The 26,027-nt window shown below is 42.8% G+C and overlaps 1 protein-coding gene across 2 annotated transcripts in view; it reads right to left on the bottom strand.

Moving 5' to 3' along the window:
- Positions 1–26,027, bottom strand: part of mre11a (MRE11 homolog A, double strand break repair nuclease) — a 67,919-nt gene that overhangs the window by 5,075 nt on the left and 36,817 nt on the right. For both annotated transcript variants that reach the window (XM_078221795.1, XM_078221796.1), the window contains exons 12-19: positions 25,740–25,843; positions 20,640–20,813; positions 15,248–15,310; positions 13,057–13,270; positions 6,030–6,128; positions 3,392–3,450; positions 2,303–2,370; positions 192–279 (exon numbers count right to left, since the gene is read on the bottom strand). In XM_078221795.1, the coding sequence (XP_078077921.1) occupies positions 192–279; positions 2,303–2,370; positions 3,392–3,450; positions 6,030–6,128; positions 13,057–13,270; positions 15,248–15,310; positions 20,640–20,813; positions 25,740–25,843 (869 nt within the window). The remainder of the gene's footprint in view (positions 1–191; positions 280–2,302; positions 2,371–3,391; positions 3,451–6,029; positions 6,129–13,056; positions 13,271–15,247; positions 15,311–20,639; positions 20,814–25,739; positions 25,844–26,027) is intronic.

Here is a 26,027-nt window from a genome sequence, read left to right as displayed (position 1 = left end):
TATACTCAGCAGGTCAGGCAGCATCTGTGGAAACAAAATTAACGTTCCAGGTTGATAACCTTTCATCTGTTCTGATGAATCCCGAAATGTTAATTCTATTTCTCTGCATAGATACTGCCTGACCAGCTGAACAATATCAGTGAACATGGTTAGTTTGGTAAACAATTGAAAGCAGGAAAACAAGGAGTTACCTCATCATCGTCATCATCATAAAAATTTACTCCTTTGGATTGGCTTTGCGAACCTCTTTTACTTGAAGATTCTGATCTGCTTGGCTTCCTTTTCAAATTAAATAAGACGACAGATGAACAACTAGAATAATTTTCCATTTGCTTAAAATTCAAAAGGGGCTGTTCACAAAACACACCCACACATATTTATAAGCTGGTCTAAGTAATGGTGACCGTAAAATAATCATTGTCATAAAAAACCATCTGGTTAACTAATGTCCTTCCGGGAAGGAAATCTGCCATCCTTATCCGGTTTGGCCTGCACCTGACAGCGATGTGATTGACTTTTAACTGCCCTCTGAAATAGCCTAACAAGCCACTGAGTTTAAGGGAGATTCGGAGTGGGAAACTATGCTGGCCTTGCCAGTCTCTCCCACATTCTGTGAAAGAATGAAAAAAAAGTAAGGACTACCAAGGCAGCCTGGCTCATGGTATCAAATGAGTGCTTTGGATCAGCAGCAGAGAACATATATCCAGTTCCGTAAGCACTTCAGGTGATCTTCTGTGTTATGGCAGGGCGAGTGGAATGCTCTAATTATGCGTGTAGCCTGGCCTTGTGTGCAGCATGGCTGGCCTTGGGTGGACACAGGGCACATGATGGTCAGTGCAGCAGCAGTATATGTCCATAGAGGTGTCTCCAAGAACTATGCCTCGATGAAAGTACACATCACCCTTTCCATATTTTCTTTCAGAAGGGGGCCAATAACATCAGTGAGCTGGCCAAGATCGGGGATGGGACCCCAAATCTGAGAGATGTCAGGGCTGTGGAGGAGAGGACTATGGGCAAAGCATGGGTGATCCTAGTTGCATATGGTCATCGGTTTGTTGGATTTACGCAGGTAGTGGCCAGGGCTGACTGGAGGAGAAATGGGCTTTGAGGATGGCATTTCAGGGGCTAACGGTGATGAGTGACTCCCAAGTTATGGAGCTGTTTATTCTGGGAGGCATCAACTGGCAGCAAACCCAGTTTAGGCATGGTTTTGAAAGAAGGTCAATGGCAATGATGATGCTGTGTATAACTTCATCTCGTAGCTGTTCTGATTCTCTCACAGTTCATGGAGCTGTGGTCTGACTACCCAGGGCAGAGTCCAACCTAGTCCGAGGATGCATCATTATCACCACCTTCAGAAGCAGCAGGCGCCATCCCAAAGACACACAAACTCCGGTCAGTTTAAACGTAGAACAGTCTGAGGATCACTGAGTGATAAGCACAGCACAAGTGTGCATGTGGAACTGTCAGAGGCAGAAGTGTCTGTGCATAGTTCATTCCCAGGGGGGTGGGGGCATTGTAGCTATGTTCTGCTTGGCAGTGAGGCAGAGCCACAGCAGTCTCTCTTTGGGACAGAGTATCTGGGTCTGCAGTGGCAGACAAATAGCCAACTGGCTGTTTCCTAAAGGAATGCAAGCTCATGATTCAAATGGACTCTTCCATCGGAGAGCATGACCGTGGCCCTATCTCAGGTTGGGCAGTGGCTGATGAGCATCCAAGAGAGACCAGTCAACCTTATGGTGAGCCCCAAGCAGCAGGAGCAGTGCATGCATGGGATGCAAGATTTCCTGCACAATGGCTTGGAGGGAAATTTCCAGGTGGGGCTGTTACCACACATCACGGTGGCATAGTGGTTAACAAAATCCGAAAATCTGATCCCAGGATACATTCATAATTTGTTATTCCACGGTCTGGCCTTCTGGAGAGTCCTCATTAGAGTAACACGTTCACAGAGATTTGCAGTTTTGACAAAAGGTCAGCAATCTGAAATGTTGAACCCATTTTTAGCTCATTCAGAACCCACCCACTCCTATAGAGTTAAAATCTGGTCCATACTCTCTGTTTCTCTCACCCAAGATGCCGCTAGTTCTATTGAACAATTTCCAGCATTTTCTGATTTTACCATAGACTACTGGTCTTTGATACAAAAATTTCCTAGCAGAATGTAAACATCAAAAGACAAATGACACATTTAATGGACAAAACACCAAGTGCTTTCCTGTAAGTGTGAAAAACCTCTTCTGAACAATGTGTTTGCAGTTCTTAAAGCTATTTTATCAATATTCAGTTTAATTATCCATACCCTTGATTGTGTTTTGAGGAACTGGATAAAGATGTTTCTTCCAAATCAGAATCATCACTTATTATAACCTGCAAAAACAAAATGTAGTAAATATCCATTATACAAGTTTAAATACCTTGAAAATACACTGAAATAGAAACAGGAAGTGCTGGAAATACACAGCAGATCTAACAGCGACTGGCTGTGGAAGGGGGATGTTTAATCAGGTATGAAGGTGGGTGGGGCTGAAGAGATTATTTGACCAAAGCAGATGAAATGGCAACTGTCCTTTGTCCTCATGGAGAGTACTTTAGGGCTCCGACATAAATGAAATAGCACAGTACTCCTTGTTTTGCTGTGTCAGTTGGGAATTTTATAACCTTGGCACATACTTTGTGCTGGTGATATTTCTAAGCAAACCTTACCCAAAATTGTTTTCTGGTCTTACTGACCCCCTTTCACTTTGCTCGTTACATTACTCATCTCTTTTGATTCTTCTCTCCTCCCTTGTCACCCGCATCAGACCAATTAACCTATATCCACTAATTCTATATGACTAGAATACTGCATCTGGTCTTGATTCTAAGTGCCATGCCAGGAGAGATAGACTAGTAAATACAAAACTAGCCGTGTGGGAGTTAGATCAAGGTAGGCATTTTTCCATTATGTGTAGCTCAGCTTCTTGTTCTTCTAGAAAGGTCACTCCCTGGACTGAATGAAATGGGTTTCTCAATGAGGAACAAGTATTGTAAGATGGTCCTGACTCCACCCCTACCCTCACCTCCAGATATCAAGATGAAAATGCAGCAAAGTACACAGACTTTGGTTAATTGTAAATAGCTTACCAGAATCGTTTCCCCATTTGAGCAATTTCCAGCCTCCCCCGCCCAACAAAATAGTGGCTCCCTAACTTCCTTTCCATTCTTCTCTCCTCCATCCCTCCTTTCTCTATCCTCCTCTCCACTCCATTTCCTTCCCTGGCTGGATTCAATTATTCCCATTTGGATCAAGTTATTCTCCTGCCCTTTAGCACTCCTCAAACTGAATGTTAGCTGCACAGCCATGTTAGATTGACTAGCATATAGTTTATTGACGATTAAACATTTTTACCTCCTCAGAAGGACTTTGATGCCAGGTCCGTGTTGGGTGCTGGCTGGATGCTTTAAAGGCTGAAAGAAAGAAAGTTTGGTTACTGGTAATGCAATAGACAACCAGCAATAGATATACTCAGCAGTATATCAAGCTGCAAATAAAATGGCAGTTTCAAAATCCACAACATCTTCTACAATTGTTTAATCTATACACACGAGACCTTATTCCATTACGTTGGTTTAAATTATCTAGTAATTTGATGTAACTCACTTCAAATTAAGAGCAAATGATAAAAATCATATATAAATAATATTGACCAGTTAGAAAAAGTGCTTTAAATGCAAACAACTTCAAATAGTAAGTAGATGATATTAAAGCTGTTTTCTTGGTATAATATTTTAGCTTGTGTGAATTGTTATATATTACCTCAGTAAATTTGCCATGGCATTTAGTCTGTATCGAACCTGGTTAAGCCACCAGAATGCATGCTGCATTTCTAGAGCACCATGGGCAATGCCATGAGAGGTCTCATGACACTGAGAGATTGGGCTAGAGTTAGGTTAGGGCTTATGTGAGGTAAAAAAAAATTTAATATTTTAACCTAGAATGGCTGATTTCATCAATAAATTTAGGATCTACTTTTTAAAAAGTGATTTATCTGCAATACATTGTGGAATTGATTTAATTTAAAGTCCAGAATTAAACCCGGGTCTCTGGCACTGTGAGGCAGCAGTGCTAACTACTGTGCTACCATGCTGGCTTTATGTATAGCAAGGTCCTATAAACAGCAGAGGTAAATGTCCAAACAAACAATCAGGTGTTAGTGTTAGATCATGTAAGTTGGCCAAGACATTCAGAAAACTCCCTGCTCTACCAATCATGTTACTTGCTGCAGAAGCCTGTGGGCAGGGTTTAACGTGCCCGAAACCCTGCAGAAGGAGGTAGTGCGCATGTGTAGGCCTCTGATGCTGCACATGCGCATTAACAGCAGCAGGAGTCTGACAGAAAAGAGAGAGCTGTCAGGCCCCTGCTAGTGCAGGCTGCCTGAAGCAGCTCCCCGCACCACCCCGCAATCGTGGGGGTCCATGGTCTAAGATAGAGCCCCCACCGACTAATTGCGGACCTCCTCCCTCCCCCACCGATCATGGCCCTTCTGCCCTCCTCCCACCCATCGCTGCAGAGTGGCAGTGGGTCCCCTACCCCATTAACCCCACCCCCACTGGCCCCAACCCCAGGCACTGCCCAGGTGCCAGGGTGGCATTGCCAATCTGGCACTGCCCAAGGGGCACCCCTCTCTTGCCCTCGGCCTCTCCGGGGGGCCTCATCGCACCCGAAAATGGGCACAACATGATGGTAAAATCACCCCGTGTCTTACTGCGTACATCTAACATCTCTCCTCCCCCTTTACAAACACAATGGTCATTCAGGCCAGTTAATCATAGGTTAACTTAGCAGAAATGGTTATTTAGTGATGCCTGATACGGAGTCATTGCCCCGCTGATATGTATTAAACAAAAAAAAAACTTTAATTCTATAGACAAATGGGGAGTATGCAGTATAAAACCATAATGTATTAAAGACATCCTGTGAATAACTTTGGTCTTTACTCAAGTAGAGAGATGAGCCACAAACAAATACGACTGGAACCCCAGAGAACAGGAAATGTGCAGAAAGTAAGTCTATTTTGATTCACTCAACTACTGTATTTAGTAGAGTACCCATATATAAAGTAATAAATATAGTTAATGTAATGTTCAGCAAAACACTAACAATTCTTCTTTCTTAAATATTATTTTAATGCCTCCCTCTTGCAGTGAGAAATAAAAGAAATGTTGGGAGCAACATTACCGGCCCCGTTTTACCAGCGAGAGCAGCTTCATGCCCAGTAAGGACACAAAACTCATTACCATTAAACTGCCTGCATCTGCATACAATTAGGGGGGGAAAGTAGCACAGATACTTCCCTCCGCTTCCTGGATGCTTCCAACCTTGTCAGCGAGACATCACACTGGTGAGAATCAGTGCAAACTGTTCTGCAATAGACCAGACGCCATGGCCACGCCGGGGGGATCAGAGGCCACTAAAGCCCTCGGATGGCCTGGCAGTACCACCCGGCACCTTGGCAGTGCCCGAATGGGCACTGTAAATGTGTTGGGGCAGTATCAAGGGGGGTGGGGCTATGCACAATAATGGGGGGCTGTTGGGGGTCCACCAGTGGCCTCATCGGCCCTGATGCCAGTGCCCTGTGACAGTGTGGGGTAACTATACCACCGATGAAGGGGGTGGTCTGATGTCGATGGGGAAGGTGTGGCTTGGGAGGAGGTCTCCTGGTTCAACGGCAGATCAGGACACCTTAGTGCTCTGAAGTCAGCTTTACTGGCACATTTAGGCTCTGCCGTTACCGGTGTAACGTTCGCAGCTGTCAAGAAATTGACAGAGTGCCACAAAATTGCAGTGCCAAGCTCGCCAAAAAATACCAGTGTGGTGGACTCCTGTTTTCTCGCCCTCACGACACTTAGAAAATTTTGGAGAAAATTCCATCCATTGAGTTTTGCAAGGAATCTCATTGTGGTACAAAAATAAGTTATCGTATTCTGAATAAAAGACTAATATTCAACATATCTGCAGTGGTTTGCTGTTATATAAATTGGCCTACCATCCATGATCGACATATTCTTCACAGGAGTAACTACCGGAGCTTTGTATGTCCTGCTGGAGATCTTCAATTCTTTGCTAGTTTCTCTTCCACTGCTCCCTAGTGAACCAAAGATGAGAATTGTTTAACCTTTTACTGCATTCAATAGGTTAATAAAACAAGATAATTTTTGCAGCTATTTTCCATAAGCTTAGGAAAGACCCCGTGACATAATTTTAGGTCAGAAGAGAAGTTGTTAAACAATTAAATAAATGGTCAGAAGTATAAAGAATCTTTAAGTTTGGATAAAAGTTGATTGTTCAATTCAAACTATTAAATTGTTGTATGTTTGCAGTAAAAAGGTTTACTGACTCCGAGAAGACTGCTTTCTTAATGTGAACGTTTCAGATACCTATAAAATTAACACAAAGTGTGAGATTTGGAAAGCAAAAGCTGATGAATTAGCTCCTTGAATAAACTTCAGTTAAACAGATATGAAACTAATATTAAATATCCTGTAGGTTGTGGCATATAAAATGTAAACCACTGGTGGTTGCCATTTGAAAAAAAACATTTGTAATTCAAATTAAATCAATTTGACATGTTTCACTGAATGAATTAATTCTACAAACATACCTTTAATCACAATCAAAACATTTGAAAAAAATGGTCAAATTCATCGTCATCAGCAACTGATACAAAGAGTTAATCAAATTTATCTAGAGTCACAATGGCTGTGGCATCATCGTAAGGATCTCATTGTGAATTAGATTTGGCTCTTTTGGTTTCACAGAATCATCCCTTCACATAAAAAAAATCAACTTCCTCTCAACTCATTGAACTGCAAATGTGCATTTTTTGAATGATGTAATGTGAGTTTGTGCATTAACATCATCCTGTGATTTGATGACAGCCACACAAAATACCAAAACACAATTTTCCACTCTTCCTGAGTTTCTTCTTCCAGCCATCCACCTACTCCGTTCGACATGAACCTGATTCTGGGATGGTTTGTTAAGGCACACCTTCAAAAAGGTTGAACTATGGACATTAGACCCCTAGGTATAACTGCAACTTTTTAAAATGTATTCTTTCACAGGATGCGAGAAGGCCTGCATTTTTTGCCCATCCCTAATTGCCTCGAAAACATAAGAACATAAGAACATAAGAAATAGGAGCAGGAGTAGGCCATCTAGCCCCTCGAGCCTGCCCCGCCATTCAATAAGATCATGGCTGATCTGACGTGGATCAGTACCACTTACCCGCCTGATCCCCATAACCCTTAATTCCCTTACCGATCAGGAATCCATCCATCCGCGCTTTAAACATATTCAGCGAGGTAGCCTCCACCACCTCAGTGGGCAGAGAATTCCAGAGATTCACCACCCTCTGGGAGAAGAAGTTCCTCCTCAACTCTGTCTTAAACCGACCCCCCTTTATTTTGAGGCTGTGTCCTCTAGTTTTAACTTCCTTACTAAGTGGAAAGAATCTCTCCGCCTCCACCCTATCCAGCCCCCGCATTATCTTATAAGTCTCCATAAGATCCCCCCTCATCCTTCTAAACTCCAACGAGTACAAACCCAATCTCCTCAGCCTCTCCTCATAATCCAAACCCCTCATCTCCGGTATCAACCTGGTGAACCTTCTCTGCACTCCCTCCAATGCCAATATATCCTTCCTCATATAAGGGGACCAATACTGCACACAGTATTCCAGCTGCGGCCTCACCAATGCCCTGTACAGGTGCATCAAGACATCCCTGCTTTTATATTCTATCCCCCTCGCAATATAGGCCAACATCCCATTTGCCTTCTTGATCACCTGTTGTACCTGCAGACTGGGCTTTTGCGTCTCATGCACAAGGACCCCCAGGTCCCTTTGCACGGTAGCATGTTTTAATTTGTTTCCATTGAGATAGTAATCCCATTTGTTATTATTTCCTCCAAAGTGTATAACCTCGCATTTCTCAACGTTATACTCCATTTGCCATATCCTCGCCCACTCACTCAGCCTGTCCAAATCTCTCTGCAGATCTTCTCCGTCCTCCACACGATTCACTTTTCCACTTATCTTTGTGTCGTCTGCAAACTTCGTTACCCTACACTCCGTCCCCTCCTCCAGATCATCTATATAAATGGTAAACAGTTGCGGCCCGAGTACCGATCCCTGCGGCACGCCACTAGTTACCTTCCTCCAACCGGAAAAACACCCATTTATTCCGACTCTTTGCTTCCTGTCGGATAGCCAGTCCCCAATCCACTTTAACACACTACCCCCAACTCCGTGTGCCCTAATCTTCTTCAGCAGCCTTTTATGGGGCACCTTATCAAACGCCTTTTGGAAATCCAAAAACACCGCATCCACCGGTTCTCCTCCATCAACCGCCCTAGTCACATCTTCATAAAAATCCAACATGTTCGTCAAGCACGACTTTCCCCTCATGAATCCATGCTGCGTCTGATTGATCGAACCATTTCTATCCAGATGCCCTGCTATCTCCTCTTTAATAATGGATTCCAGCATTTTCCCTACTACAGACGTTAAGCTGACCGGCCTATAGTTACCCGCCTTTTGTCTCCTTCCTTTTTTAAACGTGGTGATGAGCCACCTTCTTAAAACGCTGCAGTCCATGTGGTGTAGGTACACCACAGTGCTGTTAGGAAGAGAGTTCTGGGATTTTGACCCAGTAACAGTAGGTATGGCGATAGAGTTCCAAGTCAGGATGGAGTGTGACTTGGAGGGGAACTTTCAGGTGATAGTGTTCCCATGTACCTCGTGCCCACATCCTTCTAGGTGGTACACACCATAGGTTTGGAAGATGCTGTCAAAGTAGCCACGATTAATTGCCACAGTGCATTTTATAGATGGTACATGCTGCTGCATCGTTGGTGGAGGGAGTAAAGTTTAAGATGGTGGTTGGGATGTCAATCAAGTGAGCTGTTCTATCAATCCATTTCTTCACCCCATCCTCATTCATCTAAATATTGTTATGGTTATGCATGCAAAGCCCTGCATGGAACTTGACTGGTTTTACTTCTGTATATTACCATAGTCTTTTAATTTCATTTGTTGGCCCTGTGGGTTAGTACCACCATGAATCTGATCTTCTCACATGATGAGTGGTTTTACTAAAACTATTTTCAATCCTATCCATTTCACAGTTTGGCTATGTCTAGAGATTCATGGGTGTTTCATCCATGTTGCTGATGTGACGTAATGGGTACTTGTGCCACTGTCTGACGATGAATCACTGGAAACTAATGATCTTGGCATTGAAATCATTTGGTAGTCTCAGAACAATCCTGGTCTTCTGCTGCAACACTAGCCATTTTTGTTCTATAAAGAATTACACAAACTAGATATTACTTTTAAATCTTTACTGGACTCAGGGTTTGATTAGACTCGCTTTAGCCTCATTGCGCTTCTAATGATATAACGTTCTGATCATTTTCAAGGACCCACTCCAATACATGCTTCTCAAGACGAGACCAGTAGCTGGTCCTGTTCATTTTGCCTTGGACATCCTCTTAAGGGTGGATGTCTACTTTTTCAAATCGCGTGCCAGTTTTTCATTAACACGGAATTTCCATGCTGCAGAATAGTTATTTGATGAGTTACCAAATGTTACAACTTTTTGCTTGAAACCAGCTTCTTATTTCATTCTTTCTGACGGAGGACCCATTTCTGTTCATCGTTCGCCATGCGTTGCTAATTCTGTCTGGGTGCGCCTTAAATTCCTCCGCATCTTCTCGGCCACACGGCCCATACCACCTGCTTGATCCTGTGTGCAGACTTAAAGTAGGACATGCAGTTCCAAGATGAAAAATTGAGGAAGACTCTGGGTTGCCTCGTATGCTGGATTGATTTATATGCTGCAATCTATATTACTGACAGCAAGATTCAAAGTTTTGTGGTGGGGACAGGGAATGTGGTTTTCTGCCCGCAGTAACTTTATTAGAAGAGCATTAATCTGAGAATTTTGTAACATTTTTGTCAAAATTACAATGGATAAACAGGAGGGACTCTATGGAAATTCACCCACATTAGGAAAGAAACAGGGTGGAATTCTGCCAAAAATTTCAAAGTGTCATAATGACGAGAATGATGGGAATGAATCACACCGGTCTTATCGACATACTCCACACTGCGATCAACCGACAGTTAAGAGCCATCACATGAATATGGAGTTTCTATGGGCGTGACTCGCCCGAGGTGGCCACAGCTGTGTACTATTAACAAGGGGAAGCTGCTTTTAAATGCTCCCGCTGTACTCACAGCCAGTCACGCCAGGAACATGACACCTAGGAGACCAGCTCCACGGTTCATGGAGGGAGAGCTGTGACGACTGCTAAACACCATGGGGGAGAGGCAAGCCATCCTGTACCCCGGACAGAAGACATCCCAGGAGCAAGGACTCCAGCTTGGCCTGGGAGGCGGTGGCTGCAGCAATCAGTGCCCACAGCAAGATCAAGGCCCAATGCAGAAAGAAGATGACTGACCTCATTCCGGCTGCAAGGTTGAGTGTCCATCTGCCCTGTCCTCTTGCAGCAGTCCCATCTGTCGCACCTGGAATGTCGACCTTGACCCACTCACTGATGGCCCATGGCAGTCTAGCACCCGATCCCTCAGCACCGTCCTCAAATCCCTCTGGCACCCCAGTCAGACCCCATGCCTGGCAAGGCATGGAAATTCCCTTCTGTCTCCACAGGAGAAAATGGCCCACAACCAAAGGGAACAAGAGAAGACTGGCAGCAGAACCCCCAAACTGCGGCTCCTGACTTCCTTTGAGGAACGAGCAATGGAGCTTACAGGAGAGCCACCCCTGAGGGCGGTGAGCAACTGTGATGTCGGGGTGCGCCACAGAAGTAAGAATCCAAAAGACTTTGATCCATTTAGACCTTTCTCAAGTAACTGTTGAATTGCCTAGATACTTGTCCCTCCCTAGCACTTACCCATGTGTACCCCCCACACCAACCAGGCGTCATAGGCATCACCCACACAGAGACACACACCTTGATGGGTACAATTGGCAGAGAGGCTTCGGGGTCACTTTCTGGTGAGCACCACACAGCTACTGATGCATATTGGGTAAAGGCGGGAATGTCCAAGGGATTGGGCAAGCCTCCTCCTGCCCAATCCAAGGACACAGCTGCGCCTCAGCCAAATGCCGGGCCGCTGGAAGATTCCCACAGAGCTGCTGGGAATGCAGCAGAGCCAGAGACTGCATGAGGGGGTGTTAAAGAGACATTCCAGAGGCAGTTTGGAGGAGTCCAACAGCCTTCAGATGTAGAGGATGGTGCCGGCATTGCATGGCACCCAGGCCGACACTGCAAGCGTGGATCACAGCAAGAGTTCATCATCCTCCTGCCTGGACAAGCCACTCGCTTGTCAGTCCCCCCAGGCCCATCACCCTTGGATGATGTAAATGCAACCCTCGTGATGAGTGCATGTGGGGGAGGTCTCTGTCCTGTTAGGGAATTTAGACAAGGGTTGGGGGTTTGGAACTGCTGGAAACCATGCCTCCTAATGGCTGAATCTTGTGGTGATGGCCGGGCACAAAACAGATTTTTAGGCTTGCACACTAATCTCCAGGCAATGAGATCGGAGAAATCGCTCCCCCCCCCCCCCCCAAAAAAAAATTATCCATTTATACAATCAAAGCTATCTATTGCCATTCATTATGCAGAATAATAACATAGTGACTACTTCAACAGTGCAGCCCAAATAGTCCCCAAAATCAAACCCACCCAATGGAGAGGAACATTTTGGGTGACGGGCAGTTACACAGGCTAAGGAATCCACCACAGGTGGAACAATCACTCACAATGTAATACAATTGTTTTAAATCTAATATTTTAAGGACTATGTTCTTCGTAGTTTTAGAAGCGACATAGGGAGGAACTGTTCCGTCCTGCCCAGCTCGGGAATTGTAGCAGATCGGACAGAAAAATTGCAGACCATTGAAAGGTATGTGACCTCAGGTGGGAATTTCTAGTCTTGGGTTGCACACGGCTGGAAAATCCCACCCATAAAAGCAGTTACATAAGATAAGAAATCTCTGGAACAGAAGATGGTGGTTAATTGGGGCAGGAATAACAAAACCTTTTCTAGCTATGTCAGAAGTCCATTAATGAACTGTATAGGTTCATTGTCCTTTAATGAATTGTATAGGTTCATTAAAGGACAAATTCAAACTAATTCTTTAGCTTAGGCAGAGCTGCTAGATGACAATTTTGGATCAGTCTGCACTCCTGTAGATGATGTTTAAATCAGCAGTATTCTCCACAGTCTTTAATATGCTTTACGGTGTTGAGAGTACGGTGAGCGATCTTTCGATGACACCAAAATCTGTGCAAGTATTAAAACAGTAAAATTGAAGTGCAATCAAATGCAAAAAGATTTAGATGTGCTGGGAAGTAGGCCACACAATGGCAAACAGCCATAGATAATTGTAATTTCATGTGTGTCTGTTCTCAAGATAGGCTCAAGGATCTTGATCTATTTACTTTAAAGCAACAAAGTCTTAGAGGTGCCCTGCTACAAGGTCTAGAATTTAGTTAAAGAGCTTGATAATGTTGCTACTGATTGTAGCATTTTAACAGATTGTATGTATGAGTAGGATAGACTGGATAACAGGCAGTTCTTCTTTTCCCCAGAGAATTGTGTGCCAGTGGAATACATTGCCAGCTGGTGTGTTTAGTGCCAAATCTCTATGTGTCTTGAAGATGGAGCTTGACTGTTTGCTGATGCAGAAATCAGATAATTTTGAAGGCGAAGGCCCAAGTGATCTCATGGCCTAATTTTAATGATCTGAAGGAGTCAGGGAGAAATCTTTCAGAATAATTTTCCTTTTATTGGCCCGAATTTTATTTTTGTTCCTCAGAAGATTACATGCTGAGAGGGTGGTTGCAAGGAGGCGTCTGTAGAAGGAAAATATATTTAGCCATAAATGGTCCACCTGTCTTGGACTGGGGCGGCCTTGATGGACCAGTTGATCTTTTCCTGCCCATTAGTTTTATATATTTGTATAAATATAAACAATTCTTACTGCTTCCTCTTCTGGATCCTCCTCTTCCTGTGGAAGAGCTCTGGCCTCTACTGCTGCCCCTTCCACGACCTCTGCCTCGCCCTCTGATAGTTACAGAGGCACTGCTTTCATCAGAGTCTGCAGCTTTTTCTTCAGAAATAACCAGGTCGTCATCACTAATCAATGAGGAAACGTCTTTTCCTTCAGTTTTATGCGCCCTGGCTCTACTCATCGCCTTTCATTTAATGGAGATAAAAACTGCCCATTAGAGAAATGCTCACAATAATATTAAGTCAAAATTATCCATATCAATTTGACAATTCCCCACAGCAAATTTACAGACACACACTCTGTACTCTAGCTAATATGCAAGGAGTGGTGGTACCTCTCCACACAAGCATGCTTCCACCGTATTAAAGCATTGAGGAAATTTTTAAAATCTGAGAAATATTGGCCACTATATCACTTGTGAAGCCAGATTGGGTAATTAAAGTCAGGAGCACGCATGAAAATTCAGAGGCTAATATTACAACTCCTTGCCGTTTTGAATCTTTTTGCTACTCATCAAGGTTCCTTTGATAGCAACATTCGAACACCTAGAGGAGCAAGGGCAACAGATGCACAGGAACACCATCACCTAGAAGGTTCCCCCAAAGTCACACACCATCCTGACCTGGAAATATATTGTCATTCCTTCAGTAGCACTCAATTCAAATCCTCGAAATTCCTCCCTAACAGCACTGTGGGTGTACCTACACAACAGGGACTGCAGTGGTTCAAGAAGGCAGCTCTTCACCACCTTCTCAAGGGCAATTAGGGATGGGCAACAAATGCTGGCCTTGTCAGTGACACCCACATTCCATGGACAATACAAAAAAGATGTAAAACAAGATATTTTAAGATGGAAGATCGTGAATGTGGCCCTTTTATACAGCAAGAAGTCTCACAACACCAGGTTAAGGTCCAACAGGTTTATTTGGTAGCACAAGCTTTCAGAGTGTTGCTCCTTCTTCACCTGAAGAAGCAGTAACACTCCAAAAGCTTGTGCTACCAAATAAACCTGTTGGACTTTAACCTGGTGTTGTGAGACTTCTTACTGTGTTTACTCCAGTCCAACGCCAGCATCTCCACATCATGCCCTTTTATATTATAGACCAATTTAGCATGTTCAACCCAGTCTCAGTAGTTAAAGTCCAATATCTTGTTCCCAATAAAACAATAGCCTAAGAATCTGTTACAAATTAAATTGAAATCAATTGCGAGCACTAATGATGTGGTTATTTTACATTCTTAACCTTTAGAACCCTTTGGCTTATTAGACTGGATGACAAATTCTCCAAGACTAAAAAAAAAAGAGAGGATCTGCAACAGTTAACCAACCCCTCCAGCTCGCAATTTACAGAACCAAATTGCAGTAGAGAGGGTTGGACTTACTGCAAGAGGTTGGGGCTTAGTACTAAATCACATAGATAAGCAGATTTCAGGTTTTGATTCCAGGTTTGTGACAAGTTAACTGATCAGCTGGTGCAGCAACTGGAGCATTGAAATTGGCCTCAGTATTCTTTGTGCTAAGAATACAAATGAACCTATTTCTAATCCTGATCATCATCCTGTGACTAATTCTGGTTTGTTTGCAATTCAAGTGAAGACAGGATTAGAGCCAGCTATAATGCTGTTGAGTGAATAGTTCACTGTCCCAAGTTCACATGTGAAGAATGGCCTTTTGGACAAAGTACCAGAGTGTTGCTGTTCCCTGTGGAACCATAAACAACATGGGTTAACACCTTTAGGAGGGTAAGGGCAAGAGAGAAGTACTGAATCAAGTTACAAAACACATAGGCATCATCACACCAGTTTCGTTGAAATCTGGAATGTCATTACATACGCAAGCAGATGTGTATGGAAAACATTATAAATGCCAGTCTGAAAATATTCAAGGAATATGGGACACTCAGTATGGAATTACTTAGACACATATTTACATTTAATTACTGGAGGAGATTTTGGGTTTGTAGAGGTCAAATTTGCACCAAAAAGACAGGGCAGTGTTAGAACACCACTCTCAAAATCTGGTACCATGGTGCAGCTTGCAAAGATCAAAAACACTCCTGTGAGTGGCATTACACTGCTGGTCCAGTGTGGAAAAGGCTGAGGCACAGCTATGTTATTTAGTTAAGGTTAATAAATAATTATTAGACAGGAAGCAACTTACCTCTTGAACTTCTTCATCTTCTTCAGCTATGTTTTTTTTCCGGGTTTCACGAAAATGGCGAACCTGAAAAAGATCAGAGATGACTAGTCTTTGTGAAATATCCCAAAAATGAACCGAGACCACACCCTAGGCATAAAAAGACAGCATGATGATTCTCTTGTCAGTACAGAAGACAAGTGGTAATCAGAGTCAATTTTTAAATACGAGTTTTCTGAAGTTTCTTTTATTTCAAATGATCATCTCAATTATCATGCTGCAAACAATTAACTTTACCACAGAATCCTACAGATTTGGACAAAATTTCTGAGCCAAAATTCAGTGAATATGAAGGAAAGATGTGTTCTTGTGCAACAAGGAACAGGTGCGCAGACTACACCTACTCCTCTGGGGCAAAGAAGCACTGCGCGCGGGCCACACAGGTTTCCTCAATGATATCAATGGGAAACACCATGTGGTTCTTTACCAGTGCAACATGTGGTGCATTCCGTCATCCAGGAATCTGGGTAGCGCCACTTGAAGTGATGACGTACAAATGATTTTTTAACCCTACATAATTTACACATGCAGTTCATTTTTTAAAAAACAGATTTTGTGTATGCATAACAAATCAACCTTCTCAAAATTGCTTCTAACTCTAGTATATTCATCCTTAAATAGGGAGACCAAAACTGCACACAGCACTCCAGTTGTGGTCTCACCAACATCCAGTAGAGTTGTAGCAAAATTTCCTACCTTTAAACCTCATCCGTCTTGCAATAAAGGCCAACAATGCATTTGCGTTCCTAATTATTTGTTGCATCTGCATGCCAACCATTTGTGAATCATGAATGTTGACACTTGTACCCTTTCGTGCCTCAACAATCTGTAGTCTCTTTCATTTCAAATAGATTGCTTTTTACTCTTCCAACAAAGTGATCAACCTCGCATTTTCCTTTTGTACAGTGTACACCTGTACATTTTCCCAGGTTCCACTTGAACGTTGAAAACAGCTACGCTTTCACTCTCTGCCATCTCTTAATTCCTCTACTACCTGTGTTATCAGACTATTTGTCCACATCCAGTTTTGAATGTATGTGGCCACGTATTTTGAGAAAAGCCTGTATTTTCCTTTTGTATGATGCCCCCTTTAAGACCACAGTGAAATTAGGGGGTATTTTGAGAGGGAGATAAATGGTTTCCTGGTTAGGACATAATTAGGTTTCAAGAAATGCCCATGTGACTATGGGTTGCTATGGGGATGAAAGTTGAAGCAAAAAGTAGATAGAAAGCTAATTGCAGTGGTGTCAGGTTCTAGCCTATCTTGTGATAGGCAGTTTAGAACACAGAATTTGTGTGAAGGAAGCATGCAGAGCTCTCTGCAAGTAAACTAGTTTCCAGTTTGGCAGGAGGAAGAAAACACAACTCCAGAGGTTTTAGTGAGGCAACGTGTGAGTGAGCTGAGCATAAGAGAGAAAAAGATTGTGAGCCATGTGCATTGGTTGGTTGGTTAAAAATGAACCCTAGACAGCTGTGCAATCAGGTCTTGTTGGTGTTAACTGCATCCAGGTTCTTGGGATGGAATTCAGCTGCTGGTGAATGTGACATAAAAGCTGAAACGACTGATTGGGAAACAAGAGTCCCACAAACTGGAGGATGAGTTGAAAAGACTGAGATTGCACATGGTCCCACATTTGCACTGGTAGTATAAGTTTTAAAATGTCAAATCTTGTCCATCGGTTTTCCTTCCATTGACATTGCAGGGATTCCTTTCAAAATGTTATTAGCCGCTATGGGTATCGTAACAGATAAGCCACAATTTTCTCAATTTAGAGATGGAAGACATCAGAAACTACAACTCTTGTGTTATTGCCACCAATTCCAAACCCTTTCAAGCCACCATCCAGTGCAGATACAAACTTCCTGTAACCATGACATTCTATTTGACCCCAAGCTGAACTTCTGATTCTGCAAGTCCAAAATTCAGATCACGTAGTCCCATTTCTGTAACTCGGTCACCTCCACTCCTACTCATGTCTATTTGCAACAGAAATGCCTATTCCAATTTTCTCCTGGCCAGCCCTGTGTTCCTCACCCTCCATAAATTTTAGCTCATTCATAACTATTCTATTTCTATCCTAGCTGCACAAGTTACCACACTGAAGTAGATACAGCAAAATAATTAAATCAAAGTTCTGTATTCCTGCCATGTTCAGTTGTAAGTGGAGTGGAAAACAACTAGCCAGAGAAGACGACTCCACAGATATCCCCATCTTTAATGATGGGGAGCCTGGCACGTCAGTGCAAAAGGCAAAGCATTTGCTAACAGCCAAAAGTGCCAAAAAAGGATGATCTCACTCAGCCTTCTCCTGAGATTATAGCATCACAGATGCCAATCTGCAAACAATTCAATTCACTCCACAAGATATTAAGAAATGGCCGAAGGCACTGGGTACATCAAAAGATACAGGCTGTGACAACACTCTGGTTGTGGTAGTGAAGACTTGTGTTCCAGAACCAGCCGCACACACAGCCGAGTATCCCAATACAGCTCCAATATGTCACCTACCCAAAATCTAGAAAATTGCCCAGGATATGTCCTGTCCACAAAATGCTGGACAAATCCTATCCAGCAATTTCCAGCCCCAGCAATCTATTCTCAGTCATCAACAAAGTGATGGAAAGTGTTGCGGACGGTGTGAGAAAGTGATACTCAGCAATAACCAATCACTAACACTCAGTTTGGGTTCCACCAAGCAGACTCAGCTCCAGATCTCATTACAGCCTTCAACCAAACATGGGCAAGAGCTGAGCTCAAGAACAATTAAGACTGACTTCCTGTGACAGCTAGGCAGCATTTGACTGAGTATGGCATCAAGGAGGCCAAGCAAAACTGAAGTCAATGGGAATCAGGGAGAAACCCCTTCACTGTTTTGAATATTACCTTGCACAAAGGGAGGTAGTTGCTGTTCTTGGGGGCCGGTGTTCAAAGCTCCAGGACGTTGCTGCAAGAGTTCCTCAGGGTAGAGTCTTTGGCTTAGCCATCTTACGTAAAGCTTCACCAATAAACACCCCTCTGTAAGTATGAATGCAATTCCTCAGACACTACAGCGTCCATGTCCAAACACAGCAAGATCTGAACAACATTCAGGCTTGGGGGCTGATAACTGACATTTAATATTGACAAGTGCTGGGCAATGACCTTCTCCAACAAGTGAGAATCTAATCATCTCACTTTGCAATTCAATGATATTACCAAATGTCAAATCCCCCATCAGTATTCTGGGGGTTACAACTGACTAACATCTAAATGAACCAGCCATATAAATACTATTGTTGCAAGAGTGGATTGGAAGCTAGGAATTCTGTGGCAAATAACTCATCGCTGACACCCCAAAGCTTGTCTATTATCTACAAGGCACAAGTCAGGATTGTGATGGAACACTTTCCACTTGCCTAGATGAGCGCAGCTCAACAACACTAAACTGACACCATCAAGGACAAACATGCTGCTTGAATGGCACCCCATTCACCACTTTAAACATTCATTCCATCACCACATACTGGCAGCAGTATGTACCATCTACAACTGCAGCAACTCATTGTGGCTTCTTAGACAGCAACTTCCAAACTCACGACCGCTACCACCTAGAAGGACAAGAGCAGCAGCAGAAGCATAGGAACACCACCACCTGCAAGTTCCCTTCCAAGCAACACATCATCCTGACTTGGAACTATATCATAGTTCTTTCGCTGTCACTGGGTCAAAAAACCTGGAACTCCCTTAACAGCACCATGCTCACCACATGGACTGCAGTGGTTCAAGAAGACAGCTCACGATCAGCTCTGATAGCAATAGATTCTGGACTTGTCAGTGACATTTACATTTATGAATGAATTTTTTTTTAAAACAAGGTAACCACTTTCTTACTAACCTACGTTGGCTTCTGGCCTCCAATATCTTAAAATGATCATTCTCACATTTAAAATAATTTCATACTTCACCATTTTAAGCTTTGTAACCTCCTCCAGTCCTACTAAAATCTGCTTTAAAGCTCTTCTTTCCTTGTGTGCACCTCTACCCACCATCCCTGTTTATCCCATTCTAACAATACTGCTTTCCGTTGCACAAGTTCCACATTCTGGGATTCTATCCCGAAATCCTTCAGGCCTCCTCATGACCCTTACCTTGTTTAAGGCCCTCTTTAAAACTGATTTCTTTGACCAAGTTTCTGCTTACACCTGCTAATATTGTCAAGAATTGGGGAAAAATTAAGATTAAAAAAATGGAGTTGACAAGGGCAGCTAACTGAAGGGATTTTGATATGCGAATTAGCACACTGGTGGGAAAAGCAAATGTTTACCTATGTGACTAGAGGAAAACAAATGGGCTATAGAAGAGGTAAATGCAAAGTGGAGAAATGATACTTATATGCTAAAAGCCAGGTCCTCAGGGTAGGTAACATCAAAGGAAAAGAATGATATATCCATAGCACAATAGCTGTAGAAAGGCACACAGTAGCAGCGGCATCCATCACTGCCACACCCAGCTGCAGAAACACAGTCTCCCCAAAACTAGTTATTGCAAAAACGGTAGCCACTTAAAATCCTAAACACAAACAAAGATTTTACCTTCACAGAAACTGAAGATGGTTTTCCCAAATGTGGGCAAATAACCACATGCTGGATTTATTTCATTGAATTATATAATATTGGATGCTGTTTGGAAACAAGGGGCCTCTCAAGAGTTCAGGAAACAACAGGTAGTTGGGAACAAAGGGGTAACTTCATACAAAACTGCGTGTGTACAACTATCAGTGTAAAGTAGTGTTGTAGTGCATTATACTCCTTGTGTGTTTTTATTCTAAATTAATAATATTCTTTATTAATTGATCACAATTAATCTGGATTATTGCTGCCTGGTTTGCATATCTTTTCTCAGTATAATATTGAAAATACACACCACTAAAAACTGGTGTTCCAAGTTACTCTTCATGGGTTTTGGGATACCCTTGCGTTTAACATCAGTGCGGTCCTTAACACTATCTCCTATGGTTCGGTATTGATTTATTTTGATTGTGGGAGTTGGTTAGTTCAGTTGGCGGGACGGCTGGTTACTGATACGGAGCAATGCCAACAGTGCAGCTACAATTCTTGTACTGAGTGAACACCGGCATTCTCAACTTTGCCAAATGTCTGAGGTGTGGTGACCCTCAGGTTAAATCACCACCAGTCTGCTCTCTCTCAAAGGGGAGAGCAGCATATGGTCCTCTGGGACTGTGGTAACATTTTATTTCATTTTGATTGCTCATTTTTGAAGTCCCTTGGAATATTAAGTTAAAATTGTTGCTATTAAATAATGAAAGCTAGTATTTCACATTGCAGATATTTGTTGTAAAGCTTTAAGATTACTTACTTCTTCATCAATTTTGTCTTCAGTGGCATCAATTTGCCGCTCTTTCAAAAACCGCTGTGTCTTTTCCAGTTGAAATTTTACCAACTCATCAATAGCATCTTTTTCTTCCTTGTCAACAAACTCTTGAACAGCTTCCCCCATCCCTCTTTCAGTCAACAGTGATAACCGGACACTCTATAGAGGAAAAGCAACGTCTTAGTGTCTTCAATCTATAAACATAAAAATCTATAAATTTATAAAGAAACCTTGGGTTGGATTTCCAGTAACCTACTGAAAATGTCACAGAATGGGGTGTGACTACCATCCATCTGCCCCTGCTGGAAGGCTGCTGCTTTTTCTTGGTGGAAACGAAACATTTACTTACACAGGACAGGTTTGGAGCAGCATCGCTACTGATAGGATCAGAGTTGGGACAAAGGGAAATACTGTTGTGCACATGACAACTAAAGGGTCGTATGCTTTGTGAAATGCTGGAAACACCCCGATAGGAGGTGAAATCCTGGACAGTGATTGAAGGAAAGGGTTCAGCAGCAAACACTTTGATGCATCAGTAGTCTTACTATTCACAGAAATAAGAAAGGATGGTCCATCTCCTGGAAGCTAGAGAGAAGTACTGAGGATGGTACTCTGAAGTGGCTGAGGCAGTCAGTGCTAACTTCACCTTGATAAACTGTCACACAATGCCCAATGGTGGCCAATGTAGGTGAAGCCACAGGTTCCTTGAAAGTTCTGTAATACTGGTAGATTTGACTCACTTTCATAGCCACCATAACCTCTCAGTGTGGATACTGGAACTAAAACTCATACACATGACGGGAGCTAAAGTGTCAAAGGAGAGGTCACTACAGTTAATATGCACCTGAAAACAGTAGAACCATGCACACATCTTGGAAAAGCATATTTGGTTGCAAACTAGATTCCCATCAGGGATGTTTCTCCGTGTAAATGGAAAGGTTACCTAAACCAGCAGTAATGAAAAATTGAGGACAAGCATAATCACCATCAAAGCAATGAGTGTACACAAGGAGGTAGCAATGCAACCACTGCATAGACACAGCAGATGGGGAAATAGCTTCCAAAACAAGTTGGTTTGATGCAGACAGTTGTTGTAAAGCTCCATTATTTAGTTGCAACATTATCAAAATGGCAGGCAAGAATCAATCCATCTGAAAGTAATTTCCTTTCTTTACCAAATAAGGGGGAATCTCATGAATAAGAGGTGCATTCAGAAGAGAAGTTATGTCCAAGCCTCAAACTCTGTTGTGATGTGTCACATATTTGAATAACAGCTCAAAAATATCCATCTACGAGGATCTAGTTAACTAGCTAGGTGAAATAGCAACAAGCATTAGGGAGCAGGGACATCAAACTGAAGCATCAAGAAATCTCTTCCTGAGGTTACACAGCCTAGGTCTCCCACGCCAGGGCTCCAGTCTTCAAAAAAAACTATAAGAGAGCACTGTTGCCAGTGTCTGCTATAAGCGCAGACACTGGCAACAGTAGTATCATGTAGTGAGGATGGATCACCATCTTGACGTGGTGAAAATGTTTGTGCATTCTGATAATCGCTTGAGCGATGTTGCCAGGAGACTTTGCTCTTGGTGAAGTTACCCATGGCGGCAAGGTAGAAGGTGGTGCCAGACAAAGTGCAGTCCAAAATGTCCTCAATAACAGAACAGGTGAAGGAAGATTTACAATTCTCTGCCTGCAAAGAACTGTAAGGTGGTTTCAGTCATCATGGTTTCACATGTTACTGAAAAATAACCTCCAATTTGTTAAGATTAATTGGTCAAAAACTGCACCCCAAGCTAAACAAAGCCAGGTGGAGGCTTCCACCAGAACCTATCTGCCAAGTCTTGTAGCGATGGAGGATTGGCAATGGGGCAGGGCTGAGAACATCGGTGTCCCTGGGTACCCCAGATACATAAAGGTTGCTGGACATCAAATGGGAAACGGGTCGCTTGAAAAGATGACCTAAACATAGTCTGTCCCACTTTCTCCTGGCTGAGAACTGCACCCAGCAGGATCACTGCGTGGCCAAAGAAAGAAAACTCTGAATTTTGCAACTTGGAATGTTAAAACACTCATGGGTGAAGTAAAAGATCATCCAGAAAAAACTGCAATCTTTTCATGTGAACCATTAAGGCTCCAAAATAATATTGCTGCCCTCACGGAGATCCACCTCTGGGGAGGGACAGCTAAAGGAACAAGCAAGGGATAAATCTTTTACTAGAAAGGAAAGTGATTCTGGAGTCCACAGAATTAGTTTTGCTCTCCAAATAAGGATCTTTGATGCACTGCCAGAACTCCCCAATTGTAGAACTGAAAGACTTAATGACACTTCACCTACAGCTCAGCCATAAACAATACAGAAACATTACCAGTACTTTATAAACTGATCCATGACTCCGAAGAAGATGTTAAAAAATAAGTTATATTAGGACCTGGATAAAGTCTTCATTGCAATAGCAAAAAAAGAAGAAAATCATCCTTCTGTGAGACTTTAATGCTATGGTTGGCTGGGACTCCAAAGTCTGGAGCAGCATCATTGGAAAACATGGGATGGAAAAAACCATTGCAAATGGCTTCTTCCACATAGACCCATTATAATAAACTCCTCTTCAACCAGAATGAAAAATATGAAACCACTTGCAGGCATCCTAGATCTTAGCATTGGCACTTCCCGGATTATGACATTATTCGAATTAAATATCTAAGTGAAATCTACATCACTTGATCCATGACTGATTCCTGCTAGATGTGTCATCAACTTCTTTGATTGGTGATGAATATTCACTAGCACCAAGATATTGCAAGGTTCAAAAGTCCAAGAGGAATGTCTCACCTCTAAAACAGGCCAATCGAAGAAAGGAATTCCAAATGCAGCTCATTAACAATGTGGAAAATCTCTACACCTTCGACTCAATCCCAGCACAGTGGGATGAAATAATGTCAGCTGTACTAGACTCCTGTGCCCAGACTTTTGTGTCTGAGCACTGTCCTCACAAGATTGGTTTAACAAAAATAATGCTCAAATATGTGACCATCTGGAACAAAAATGAGCAGCATGCATTGCCTGGCAATGGGGCATTGCCTGCCCCATGGGGGCAGCTCAAGAAGGCAGCATATCAATCACTCAAGACTGACATCCAAAGAAAAAGCCAGAAGATGTGGTAGAATGAGAAAGCTCAGAAATCCAACAGTATGTTAATGACATGCAAACCTTTTTTGAACATGCCATGGCCATCTACAGTCAGAGGTCAAATAAATAAATCTCCTACATTCACAAGATGTTGTTTTTCTTCTTAAAGAGGACAATGCCATGTGTAAATGCTGGAAAGAACATTTTGAACAACTCCCCAACTGTGAATCCATGGTGGCAATTGATACTCCCCTAGTGCCCTGCGATGGAATCCAATGTTGATGGGAGATCTGCAACAAGAAATCCAGCAGGTGAAAAACAACAACAAACAACAAAGCTTGCAAAGCCCTTTGTGGTTGCAACTGAGTTCTTCAAAGCTGGAGGACTTTTCACTCAGACATGCACTCATCCTGCTAATTTGGGAGGAAACTTCCCCCACCCACCCCACTTCCCGGCAGGGAAAATCTTGGCACGTATTCTCCTGAATCACCTACTTCCTGTGGCTATGGAAATCCTCCCAGACACGATATGACTTTAGGCCTCCCAGAGGAGCCTCCGACATGATGTCCATTGCCAAGCAAAGCCAAGAAAAATAGAAGACACCACAAGGAATTATTCATTGCATTTATCAATTTGATCAAAGCATCTGACTCAGTAAATCGCTAGACTCTGTGGATTGTGCTCCTACAATTTGAATGCCCAAGAAACATCATCATAATTCTGCAACTGCTTCATGATGACATGACTGCAGCTGCCTTGACTGGAATCCGGCATCTTCAAAATCCAGACTGGGATCAAGCAGGGCTGTGTGATAGACCCCATACTAGTAACAATCTACTTGAGTGACTATTCACTTCAAAGGTAAACCACCCTCTGGTAGCAGTATTTAATCCCATTTAGACCAATAACGCTTTGGTCATCTTTATGCCAAAACTAATCTGACCACGATAGATATACAGAGTTGTGGGTCACTGCAATGTCATTGCTGCCCTGCACCAGATTTGCAAAATGCTCTCAAATTCTTCAATTCTGCAAAGAAGAAATTCGACCCATCCTTGAACGTGGCCAAAACAAAGCTCATACAACTCACACCTGGTCAGCCAAATATCCCACCTCCAATAAGTAAGTTTATTTATAGTGTCACAAGTAGGCTTACATTAACACTGCAATGAAGTTACTGTGAAAAGTCCCCTAGTCGCCACACTCCGGTGCCTGTTCGCGTACACTAAGGGAGAACTTGGCATGGCAAATGTACGTCTTTCAGGCTGTGGGAGGAAACTGGAGCATCCAGAGGAAACCCATGCAGACACGGGAAAAATATGCAGGCTCCACACAATCACCCAAGATGGGAATTGAACCCAGGTCACTGGCACTGTGAGGCAGCAGTGCTCACCACTGTGCCACCATCCTGCCCGTATCTGTTGAAGGAGAGACTCTGGGATATGTTGGGCATTTTTCCTACTGCACTCTCAAAAGACTACTATTGACAAAGAAATCCAACACCAGATTTGCAACAGCTGTTCAGCCTTCAGCAAATTACAGCAGTGATTGTTTGATTAAAAAAACTCCGTAAAACAACAGAGCAGCCAATGCACCAGACTCCTGTACTGCAATGAGAGCTGGACTACATATCAGTGACACAATCCCAGCAATGCCTCTGCTGCATCATCTTGATTCAATTGGAAGGCTGTTGATCAAACACTAATGTTCCTTCGTGAAGCCCGGTCCATAAGCATTCATGCAAAATTCCTGCAAAATCAACTTTAATGGACAGGACACTAGTTTGCATGGCTTAAAATCATCTTCTCCGTCAGATCCTGTTCACTCAAAAAGCCAAGGGGAGGGTAAAGAAAATGAATCAAAGACAATCTGAACCTCTCCGGGAAATGGTTGATTTCATATAATTTCTTTTTTCAAACTTCCTTTTACAGACACCTGATGCACACTGTCAAACTTACTTTTTCTGCCGTCTCAAAAAACTGTTTGACTAGATCCTCCACTCTTAATGTCATTCCTTCTGAAGATCTATTTGCAATTTTTTCAAAATTAATCTGTGCATCATCTGTCGCAAAATCAAACAAGAAAAAGACTCGTCAATCACCAACTTTCAGCACAATCTTCTCCAGTTTGACTGCAGTGCACAGTTAGATGGATAGTACAGTACATTTAAAAAAGAAAAATTCTGTTTTTTGCAAGTGCTGCAAAAACTTGGGCCTGCAAAATACCTGGACTGCCACTGACCATTG

The sequence above is a fragment of the Mustelus asterias genome, chromosome 10 (assembly GCF_964213995.1).
Source record: "Mustelus asterias chromosome 10, sMusAst1.hap1.1, whole genome shotgun sequence".
Lineage (NCBI taxonomy): Eukaryota > Metazoa > Chordata > Chondrichthyes > Carcharhiniformes > Triakidae > Mustelus > Mustelus asterias.
This window is presented reverse-complemented; position numbering and strand designations above follow the sequence as displayed.